Source organism: Musca vetustissima, unplaced genomic scaffold, assembly GCF_032173495.1.
Source record: "Musca vetustissima isolate MV318-11 ecotype Yass unplaced genomic scaffold, APGP_CSIRO_Mvet_v1 utg24603, whole genome shotgun sequence".
In the NCBI taxonomy this organism is placed as follows: domain Eukaryota; kingdom Metazoa; phylum Arthropoda; class Insecta; order Diptera; family Muscidae; genus Musca; species Musca vetustissima.
The window spans coordinates 26,936-39,662 of NW_026885961.1; the positions used below are offsets into that span (position 1 = coordinate 26,936).

Here is a 12,727-nt window from a genome sequence, read left to right on the forward strand (position 1 = left end):
TTAACCTACAACAACATTGGCAACAGAGTTGGCAATAGCAGAGGATCCACCGAATCCACCACCAACTGATGAAGTTTTGGCACTGGATGTGGCTGAGGCGGAGCTACCGGCATTGCCGAATCCACCAAAACCACCGAGTCCGCCAAGACCACCGGCACCACCGAGGGCTGATGTTGTAGCGCCAGCATTTGCAGAGGCTGATGAACCGGCATTGCCGAAACCACCGGCAAGACCACCGGCACCACCGAGGGCTGATGTTGTAGCGCCAGCATTAGCAGAGGCTGATGAACCGGCATTGCCGAAACCACCGCCAAGACCACCGGCACCACCGAGGGCTGATGTTGTAGCGCCAGCATTTGCAGAGGCTGATGAACCGGCATTGCCGAAACCACCGCCAAGACCACCGGCACCCCCGAGGGCTGATGTTGTAGCGCCAGCATTAGCAGAGGCTGATGAGCCGGCATTGCCGAAACCACCGCCAAGACCACCGGCACCACCGAGGGCTGATGTTGTAGCGCCAGCATTTGCAGAGGCTGATGAACCGGCATTACCGAAACCGCCGCCAAGACCACCACCGACAGCTGAGGTCGTGGCACCGGCATTTGCTGAAGCAGAACCACCAGCATTACCCAAACCTCCGCCAAGGGGTCCACCGAAACCGCCTAGTCCACCACCGAGACCACCAGCATTGCCGAAACCACCGCCAAGACCACCACCTACGGTTGAAGCAGAAGCGTCAGCATTTGCGGAGGCCGATCCACCGGCATTACCGAAACCGCCGCCAAGACCACCAGCATTACCGAAACCACCGCCAAGACCACCAGCATTACCGAAACCGCCGCCTAGACCACCAGCATTGCCGAAACCACCGCCAAGACCACCTCCTACAGTTGAAGCAGAAGCGTCAGCATTTGCGGAAGCCGATCCACCGGCATTACCAAGACCACCAGCATTACCGAAACCACCGCCAAGACCACCAGCATTTCCGAAACCACCGCCAAGACCACCGCCTACGGTTGAAGCAGAGGCGTCAGCATTTGCAGAAGCCGATCCACCGGCATTACCGAAACCACCGCCTAGACCACCAGCATTGCCGAAACCACCGCCAAGACCACCACCCACGGTTGAGGCAGAAGCGTCAGCATTTGCAGAAGCCGATCCACCGGCATTACCGAAACCACCGCCAAGACCACCAGCATTGCCGAAACCACCGCCAAGACCACCACCCACCGTTGAGGCAGAAGCGTCAGCATTTGCAGAAGCCGATCCACCGGCATTACCGAAACCACCGCCAAGACCTCCACCGAGAGCTTGTGAATTAGCAGCAGCATTTGATGAGGCTGATCCGCCGGCATTGCCACCAAATCCACCGAAACCACCAAAACCGCCAAAGCTAGGACGGCCAAAACCGCCAAATGCAGGACGTCCAAAGCCGCCAAATGCAGGACGTCCAAAGCCGCCAAATGCAGGGCGACCAAAAGCGGCGGGGCCACCAAAGCCGCCAATGGCTCCGGAGCCTCCAAAACCACCAAATCCACCGAATGGAGGTCTGACAAAACCTCCGGCTCCGAGACCGCCAAAGCCGCCATTCAAACCGCCACCAAAACCACCATTCAAACCACCAGCACTGCCAGATGCTGTTGCTGTGGCAGTAGCAGCAGAAATAGCTCTACCAACTCCTACTCCAACTACTCCATAGGAGTGGGTGCAAGCGATCACAGCGGCCAGAACTACGAATATCTTCATGATGTGTGAAGTGTCTCTGGGACCTAAACAAAATCAACTGATTATGAAAAAAGATCGAAGCCTAACTTTTATAGTTTCTAAAAAGAAGATTTCAAGTTTTCGTATGTTCGTTGTGTGTTCTTCTGCTTCATCTTCGGCTCGCCAGACACCGTTGACATATGCTAAATACAAAAGCAAATAACAAAAAAAAATCGAAAATTTCGCACAGCGGCTAAAAAGTGTGTAACCCAATTATGAACTACAGATAAAACAGGGAACAGACCTTATACAGAGAGACCTTGGAGAACCGTACACCTACTTCTACAGCTCTTCTATAGGAAGAAGAAGTCTTGCGGGATCCATAACAGGAGTGGATTTTTAAAGAATATTTTTTCAGGGGCTTCCCCTGGCGTAAATTTTATAAATAAAATTTTCTCAGGGATTTTTTAAAGAATATTTTTTTAGGAACCCGACAAGGCGTGGATTTTTTAAAGAATATTTTTCTAGGGACCAGACAACGCGTGTTTTTTTAAATAATATATTTTTAGGGACCACCACAAGTCGTGGATTTTTTTAAGAATTTTTTGGGGACCAGACAAGGCGTGGATTCCCAAGGTGAGGATTTTTTTAAGAATTTTTTAGGGACCAGACAAGGCGTGGATTCCCAAGGCGTGGATTTTTTGAAGAATTTTTTAGGAACCAGACAAGGCGTGGATTCCCAGGGCGTGAATTTGTTTTAGGGGCCAGACAAGGCGTGGATTCCCAAGGCGTGAATTTTTTTAGGGACCAGACAAGGCGTGAATTTTTTAAAGGATTTTTTAGGGACCAGACAAGGCGTGGATTCCCAGGACGTGGATTTTTTGAAGAATTTTTTTTTTTTTTGTAGGGACTAGACCTTACGTGAAGGAGTGGATTTTTTGAAGAATTTTTAGGGACCGGACAAGGCGTGGATTTTTTTTTAAGAATTTTTTTAGGGACCAGACAAGGTGTGAATTTTTTGCAGAATTTTTAGGGACCAGGCGTGGATTTTTTCAAGAATTTTTTGTAGGGACCAGACAAGGCGTTGATTCCCTGGTCGTGGATTTTTTTTAAGAATTTTTAGGGACCAGACAAGGCGTGAATTCCCAGGGCGTGGAGTTTTTGCAGAATTTTTAGGGACCAGACAAGGCGTGGATTCCCAGGGCGTGGATTCAGGGGCCAAAATAGGCATTACTTATTTACACTTTACACCATTACAATGAGAGGATTTTTTAAAGAACCCTAAAAGTCGTGGATTTTTTGTAGAATCAGTTTCAAAAACCCTAAAAGGCGAGGATTTATTTTTATTTTATTTTTTTAATATTTGTTTATTTCTCTTTTAATTATGTACTGTTCCCAAAGGGTTAATTGCGAAACTTAATTTACATTTATACGAAACAAAGAACACAAGCAACTACAATAATAGATTACACATAAATATTAATTATCTTCTCAAATCAATATTGTAAATTCGATTTTTTTGGCACCACTATCTTTTACTTAATTAATTATTCTGAATGCTAATTTTATGTTGGCGGACGCCATTTATTGATGGGGATTAATTTTACCTTTCCTTATTAAGTGGCGTCAGACGTGTAAATTTTCAAAAAAAAAAAAAAACAAAAACCGCAAACCAACTCAACAAGTTTCGACAATAGAAAAGAATATTATTTCCGTAGAGATTTTTTATGACGTTTGATTCAAAACCTGAAAATGGGTCTAGGTAATTTTTTTTATTTTAATTAAAAGGAATAAAATTACCTTATTTAAATTTGCAATTATTTTATTAGTATCGCAGAGCGTAACAATTCAATAAAAAATCCCAACTTAAATTAATTCTTAAAAAATTCAATGTTATGGAAATGTTTAAAATTGTTTACGACCCTAAGACGTTGTCGTAGCTTAATTAGCATACATTTGATTTGTTTACTTAGGCGAGTCATAAAGTTGTATAGCAAACAAAAGCTTTTCTTGTTTCAACCAAAAAATATGAGTTTTGAAATCGATTGAATTCGAAAGCTTCAAACAGTTTTGGGGAGTATACAATAGATGTCGTTGATATAGATCGCCGGATTCATAAAAATATTTCATGGTCCAATAGACTGGGCTTGGAAAATTTAAAGAATATTTTTTTTAGATATTTATATAAAAACCAGTGACCGCAGCAGTATAGTCGGACGGGGCCGACCATGTGATACCCTAAACAATTTCCACGAATATCTAACTTTGCGTTATTTGCACCCACTTGACACCCGACTAAAGGTCAACAAATATTACTAATATTGAGTAGACGAGGGCTTTACTTGTCCAGATTCTCTTTACCGTAGGTTATGTTCTGATATTGGTCTTTCAATTGTGGCCTATAGATCGAATAAAAAAAAAAACACAAAACGTTAAGTTTTCGGTCCAATTCATCCCAAAATTATTATCTGAGCATCACAAAAAACGATAGGTGTTGTCCCTGACCATAATTGGAATCTCATGGTAAATTTCAAAGCGATCAACGCTATATTTCCGCCCTCAAGTTTGGTAAACGGTTACTAAATAATGTCCGAATACGTAAGCACCCGTAAATATTTAAGTGTGACTCCCACATCTGAGTACATACCATATAATTGGTATCAATTTAAAGGTCAACCACTCCTCTTGAATATACTATCATCTTCTCGGGTCTAGGTCCTTTAGGGGCAAATATATACGCCATAGAATACCATTTTTTGTCATTTTCACACAAAAGTCAGGGTCCATTTGAACGGCTAAATATTGACCGATCTTTATCAAAACAGGCATGCTTATTCTTTGGCCCGATCCCTTTCTCCATGGTCCATATCATCCCCTAAATATTAACCGATCTTTTCCAAAGACAATAGGGGTCTTCATTGGCAGAACCCATCCTACATGCAAAATTTCGTGAAGATAGGTCCATAACTGTGGCCTGTATCGTGTTTACAAATTATAATGGACAGACGGACGGACGGACACACATGTCTAGATCGACTCAGCTAGTCGAGATATGACGATCGGTATACTTAAAGATATATATATAAGAAATATTCTTTAAAAATCCACGCCTTTGAAAAAATATAAAAATATTTTTTCGAGGACCATCGTACCAATAAGGGGAGAATTTCCAAGAATATTTTCCGCCACCATCATACCAATAAGCGTATATTTTTAAAGAATATTTTTTTCATTCACCATTCACCAGATTTTTAAAGAAATTAAATCCTTTAGAAAGAAAATTTATTTCATTAAACGCTGCCACACATTTTGTTGAACTTCTTTAAGCATTCAAACACACTACATAATTTTAATTTATAAAATTATTATTTTTAATTTATTTTTGTTTCATCCATGTCTTAATGCCTAGGCTTGTCCTTAGTTGTTGTTAAAAAATAAATATTAAGTCTTAAATAATATTTAACAAATATTGAATTTTTTTTAATCCAGTTATAACTTTTGTACTCCTTTGTCGTTTAACCGCGGAATCCACCACCAGCAGCGGAGGCTGAGGCAGCAGCAGAAGCGGCAGCTGAACCACCACCGAAACGGCCACCACCACCAGCAGCGGAGGCTGATGCAGAAGCAGAAGCTGAGGCAGCACCACCACCACCGCCAACACGACCAGGGAAACCGAATCCAGGACGACCATATGCGGGTCCACCAAAGCCAGGACCACCAAAACCGCCACCGACCAAAACCAGGACCACCGAAACCAGGACCACCGAAACCAGGGCGACCAAAACCAGGACCGCCGAAACCACCGAATCCAGGACGGCCAAAACCGCCACCATAGGGAAAACCGAATTGAGGCAGGGCGCAGACGGCTGCCACCAACATAGCGAATACAATGAAGACTTTCATGTTGAATAGATTATTTGTTACTGATTTCTAAATGGCGAGTGGCAAAATTATTTATACATGTCGTTAGCGAACAGTTTTTTATAGTCTCCCAAAAAAAAAAAAAACATTCATCACATTTGTTATTTTTCTACACTTATAACAGACGGACGGACAGAAAGACAGTCTGAAAATAAAACAGCAAAACAACATTAACATACGAATATGCTCGGGACAACAAAGTTTTTTTTCTTCTTTGGAGAGTATTGTTGTAAGAAATATATGATCTTTGTGTTTTGTTTGTGACCGCAAGCTATAATATCATTTTTTTTTTGTTTTCTAATGAGCGGATTATTTCAAATGGCCACTGTTATTCATCAAAAGCTTAACTAATGCGTAACTAAATGTTGTTTATCAAATTAAAACAACAACAAAAATCAATATTGGAATAATTGTTTGAAGACAATCAAATATGTAACGGGAGGAATCAACGATATTCTTAAAAAAAATCACGCTTATTTTTGAGAGTGAAACAAATATTCTTTCAAAAAAATCCATGCCTTGTTTGGGTCCCTGAAAAAATATTCTTTAAAAAATCCACGCCTTTGGAAGTCACTAAAAAAATATTCTTTAAAAAATCCACGCCTGTGGAAGTCACTAAAAAAATATTCTTTAAAAAATCCACGCCTGTGGAAGTCACTAAAAAAATATTCTTTAAAAAATTCACGCCTTGTTTGGGTCCCTGAAAAAATATTCTTTAAAAAATTCACGCCTTTTTTGGATCACTGAAAATAATTCTTTAAAAAATCCACAATTATGTGAATTTTTAATATCCACGTTCTGGAGTTGATTAAAATACTATTCTTTAAAAGTTCAGGCTTTGAAGGTACTCACAAAACATTCGTAAAAAACCTACGCCTCTTCTTCTTGAAAAATAATCATAGAAACCTGGGCTTATAACTGTGCGCTTTTTATTTCCTTTTTACCGACCTGTCACTTATCTAACAATTGTCCGCCGGCAGCAGTTGTTATTTCGTACTTATTTTCATGGTTTTCAGGTCCGTATGTCAGTGGAACTTTTTTTCTTTGAATTTACTTAAAATGACGTGAGAATACCAACACATAGATGATTTGTATGCAGCGTTTGTTATTGATAGTAATATTGGCTCCAATTTCTGATTTAACAACAATTTGACCAATAAAACTGTTTGGAGGTTTAATCATCAAATAGTAAATCATCCAAAAAATGTCAATTGAAAAAAAATAATACCGTTTGGATTGAGTTTTTGAATATTGTGGATTTTTAAAGAATATTTTTTCACTCATCACAATGATTTAAAAATCGTGTTTTTTTCCTGGTCCATTCGCTTCAATACACTTCTCCCAATGAAATTTTAAAGCTGTCTTCAAAAAAAATTTGGTCTTTAGAATTAATAAACTCTGACATCGAGTTTTTTAGACTGTCTTTATTTTCATAGTGTTTGCCCCTTAAAACAGCTCTAAATGCTTGAAAAAATTATAATCGTTCGGCGAGAGATTCTGTGAATATGTTGGATGCTGAAAAACTTCATATTCCAGTTCGTTCAGTTTCGCAATTGTTTTGTGCGATGTATACGGCCGATCGTTTTCATGGAACAGTAGCGGGCTATGCCGATTCACAAGCATCTCATCAATGTACTGGCAGTACTATCATCCTAATATCAAGTTCCTTCGTGATTCCTTCTTGGCGGGATCCGTTTCCACTAGTGCCTTCAGGTCATCATTTTTCACAGACGTTTTCGGTCCTCCGCGCGGCTCAATGAAAAATCGCCAATTCGAAATTTTTGCTGAAATGAGTCTCTGACAATGGACAATACGATTATGAATGAGGTCATGGCAAAGACAAAAGTATAACGAAAACAGGGGAACGAACGTCCGCATGTAAAGAGAATCCGACATTTCATACGCACCAACCTAATGCATAGGGTTGTAATATTTTTAATAAGAAGGAAATGTCCTTGTACAATCTCTTAAAACAGCCGGAGTAAAATTTTGAACACGACTGAGATTTGAACCCTGGTTCCTATGGAATTTCTCGATTGTTGTCCGACACCTTAGCGTACAAAGCCAAAGCAATTGTATACAACGGAAGAAAAGTCTTGTAGGTTGTATGGGAAAGAAACTCCGTCACTATAACAAAAATCTGCTCTGAAAAAGGAATGTTTTGCTGTGATTTCAAATGTTCGAAACTTGACAAGGTTGAATTTAATTCGTAGATGCAATCAAGTAACTACATTTGTAAGCCACATTGCCCAATATGCCTGATGAGCCGCTTAACCAACGGCGAAATGTGTCGCATAAAGATGGGAATGTAATACCACTAATTGCAAAATCGATCATGTAGCTCATCTCGAAAGAGAAAGAAGTAAAATGTTAATAATAATTGACCCATGGGCTAAGTTCTATGGAGAATTCCATCTCTATTCCTACATCTAATATCATGTTTATTACCATTTATACTCTTCATACACATAAGCACTTTTTCTTTCTTATTTCACATTACAGATTACACAGATTAAAAATAGATCAGAATTACAATTATATATTTACGGGATCCGCATTTAGTTCCATTTATCATTTTTCGAACAAGACTACCTCCGTACCACCACTAAATTTAGTACCAAAAACCCTTTGGTACTTCTATCTAACTATCCGTCTTTGACCCACATTCCAAATTTTAGGTTTCCAGCTCTCTCCGTTACCTATATCCAAATTTAGTGCATTTTCTATTCTATTTACTATTCGTACACATAAATTCGAATTAACAAAATCCATAGCTCCATACTACACTTCAAGAGTAATCTAAATTCCAAATCTCAGGATTAAACCAAATCCAAATTGTTCCAAATCTAGTACTATTTAGTACTTTTTATACTCATTAGTAAAAATTCCACATAATTAGTACCATTTAGTACTTTTCGTACCTATTAGTTCCAATTTCAAGCACTTTCTCAATCCTACTCTAGCAGTAATTTTATTTTCAAATATAAGTTTTCCATCTCTATCCATCACTCAAATCTAAATTGTACTAAACTTAATATCATTTAGTACACTTAGTTACGCATTTTCAAAACTACCTCCATATCTTATCCTACACTCTAACCTTACTTAATTTTAATTCCAAATTTTACGAATTGTACCATATTTAGTACCATTTAGGTCTTCTCGTATTCATAAGTACGAAATTCCAATTATATCTTAATTCTGTAATTTTCGTTATCTATCCGTTCACTTAAATCTAAATTGTACTAAATTTAGTACCATTTAGTACACATAAGGACGAATATTCAAAACTTTCGACATATCTCATCCTGCACTCCAACTGCAATCTTAATTAAATATTTCAGGATTTCAGCCCTATCCGTTCACGCAAAACCAATTTGTAAACTATTTGGTACCATTTAGGACTTTTTATTGCTATAATTAAGAATTTCCTAAACTATGTCAATCCTACACTGCAACAGTAATTTTAATTCCAAAATTCTGGAGTCCAGCTCTATTCGTTCACAAATAATTAAGTTGTACCAAATATAGTACCATTTTGTACAAATAAATACTATGCTACCGTATCTCAATTCTATATTCCAACAACAAACATTACTCCAAATTTAAAGTTTCCAACTCTCTCCGTTCACCCAAATCCTAATTGTACCCAATATAGTGCCGTTTAGTACTTTTCGTACGCATACACACGAATTTCAAGATTTCAGCTCTATCCTTTCAATCAAAATCCAAATTGTACTAAATTTGGTACCATATAGTACGTTTCGCACCAATAAGTACGAATTTCCTAAACTACCTCAATCCAACACTCCAACAGTTATTTTAACCCGAGCTGTGCTAGCGTGACCATATGGTCACACTCATAATACTATCAATAAATCATCTAAAAAACCTGTACCCGAGCAGTGATAGGGTGAACATACGGCCACAGCCCAAAAGTTGATCCTGTCGATTATCCTGATAAGAAAAAAGGATACAAATCAAATTTTTGAATTCAGTGGCCCACAATCTAGAGATGCTGAAAGTTTCGTCCTACAATTCAAAAAAATTAATACACTATTCAAAAAAAAAAAAAAAATACTATACTATTAGGGTTAAGAGGTGTCGAAATTTTTGTTTAGTTTTTCAAATCTACACTAATGCAAGAATGTCTCTACAAAATTTCAAGTGAAGATCTCAAGAACTCTTGAAGATATCGCCGATTTATTGTGTCAGCATCAAGTGACGGCAAGTGTGATTCTCAAACTTTAAACGCATTTTTCTCGAAGCAGTGTTTTACGAATGGCGGTCACGATAACTCAAAAACTAATAATCCAATCGGTTCCAAATTTTGGCACGTTTTTCTGGGAGTGTATAGCTATCGTATGAACCAGGATAAAGCAAACCGATGAAGAACTTCCTTATATTTGAACTTAGTTTGTGGTCAAAAATAATGTATATGGTGCTCCAAAGTCCCTATAAGTCTTTCGATTTGCACGAATATTGGCATAGCGTACTGAATTAAGTCTAGAATGATGTGTGCTAAGTTTCGTAAAAATCGGTTCAGATTTAGATATAGCTTCTATATATATTTTCGTCGGATTTAATGTAAATTGTGCACAAAAGTATCTATATATCTTTCGATTTTAACGAAATTTGGTATAGCGTACTGAATTAAGTCTAAAACAATGTGTGCTATGTTTCGTGAAAATCGGTTCAGATTAACATATACCTCAAAGTGGTAAAGGGTATAATATAATCGGCCCAGTCCAACTTAACTACTTTCCTTACTGGTTTTAAATAAGTTTACTTTTGCAACAGAAAATTTTTAATTCCACTAGAATTCTCCAAATTGCTACACACACAATAGGATTGACCAAATTTTAGATTAAATCACAATAAAATAGCTGGAGAATATACCAAACCACATTAAAAATGTAAAGAAGAGCACAGATCGTTGACAAAATATTAAAAATTGCTTAATATATTGATTCGAATTAAGCTGTTTCTTATGTTAATTATACCCGGCCCCCGGGTTTCTTATATCGCATATTCAGATTTAGCAAAAGGTGATTTTTATAATGTAGGCAACTTATTTTTAAATAAAGGTAGGTGCGGAAGAGGCAACCACCAAGTTTCAAAATTACCTCTGTCGCAGCCTCTTACAAATTGGAAAGTAGCTCTTGAATGTTTCACCGACCACGAAAAAAGGGAATACCACAAATATGCGATTGTGAGAATTCAGGACTCTATATCGAGAATGAAAGAAGCTTCAAAACGTATAGAACGTATGTTACGGACAAACAAGCTTCAGATGCGTATATATTTTAAAGTATATTATTTTGTATAAGTTAAAGATTTTTTTAAGAATAGTCTTCAAAGACACGATGCTTCAATTGGCTGGCTCAAAAGAAAACAAAAGTCTTAAGACACATACCTACATTTAGCAATTTTATGTATGTGTCTTAAGTCTCCAGTTGCCAACTTATTTCATTTTATAAATCCACCCTAAGTGTGGTTTATTTGTTTTTAAATTTATGAGTCTATCCCGACAAAAAACACAATTTTTTCGCACATTACATAATTTACATTATAATTATGATCCCCATTAAGGGAACCCCACCCATTCTCGATTTTAATTTTTCAAGATTTTCAATGGGCTGGTAAATCAATACCAATGCTTGTTAAGGTTTGTAACTTTGCACATATATATTTGAAGATTTAAAAGAGAAGAAAAATAATTTACAAACAAATTTTGTTATTGTTTTTTGTAATTAAAAAAAGTCCCTTTTTTTGCTGGCGGGCATGATAACTCCTCCTCACTGGAACATCGGAATCCGAAAATTCCAACGGTGTTAGAAAGTGTACATGTCTGGCTCTCGTATGAACTAGGATTATTGACTTCGCTGTAAAATTAAAAAAATGACGGACCTTTGAAAAAATATTTTTGGAAAATCGCCGATTTTTGACCAAAAACCAAGTTAAAAAATAAGGAAGATCTTCATCGATTTTCTTTATCCTAGTACATACGATAGCTATACACTCACAGAGAAACGTGTAAAAATTTGGAATCGATTGGGTTATTAGTTTTTGAGTTATCGTGCCCGCCATTCGCAAAAGAGAAAAACGCGTTTAAAGTTTGAGAAGCCCTTTAGCCGTCACTTGATGCTGACACAATAAATCGGCTATATTTTCAAGAGTTCTTGAGATTTTTACTTGAAATTTTGTAGGGACATTCTTGAATTAGTGTAGATTCGAATTAAATCAAAAAAATTTTTGACCCCGAGAATGGGGGGGGGTCCCCTTAAGTTATATACACTGTATCTTATTTCACTTTTTTCCATTTCTTTCCTTCAATATGTTTCTATAGACACGCTCCACTTTCATTTACCAATCCACCCCCTTCCACCCAAAAATCACATCTCCACATCTATAGACTTTTTTTTATAAAGTTGTGGCTTTTTATTTTTTCTTAAAAACTATGCTTATGTTCATTTTGTTCTTCATTTTCAGACTTTGTAAAATAAATATTAAGTCTTAAATAAAATTTAACAAATCAATCGATAAAAAAATCGTTGTGCTAATGTTGTAACTTGAATTATTAAATATAAACGAGTTAAAAATAAATTCTAAGTGCTAGAGGTAGTGGTGGAAATAAATCCATTTAACCGAGGAAACCACCACCACCGGCAGCGGAGGCTGAAGCTGAGGCCGAGGCGGAAGATGAACCACCGCCGAAACCACCGAAACCGCCACCACCAGCAGCACTAGCCGATGACGAGGCAGAGGCTGATGCAGAACCGCCACCACCACCTACACGGCCGGGGAAACCATAGGCGGGACCACCGAATCCACCGCCAAATCCAGGACGGCCATAGGGACTGCCAAAACCGCCACCAAAGCCAGGACCACCAAAGCCGGGACCACCGAATCCACCGCCAAATCCAGGACGGCCGAATCCACCGCCAAATCCAGGACGTCCAAAACCGCCACCATAGGGACCGAATTGAGGCAAAGCGCAAACGGCTGCCACCAACATAGCGAGAACAACGAATACGTTCATGTTGAATAAGTTTTTTGACACTGATCTCAATGGTCGACGACAAAAATATTTATATGTTGC

At 38.3% G+C, this 12,727-nt stretch overlaps 1 protein-coding gene and 1 pseudogene across 1 annotated transcript; both read right to left on the minus strand.

Moving 5' to 3' along the window:
- On the minus strand, positions 1-1,746 carry LOC133333337 (uncharacterized). Its single transcript, XM_061541650.1, has one exon. The coding sequence runs from the start codon at positions 1,744-1,746 to the stop codon at positions 1-3; it is 1,746 nt and encodes a 581-aa protein (XP_061397634.1).
- Positions 1,747-5,219: 3,473 nt separating this feature from the next.
- Positions 5,220-12,677, minus strand: LOC133333332 (uncharacterized; annotated as a pseudogene).
- Positions 12,678-12,727: the final 50 nt, after the last annotated feature.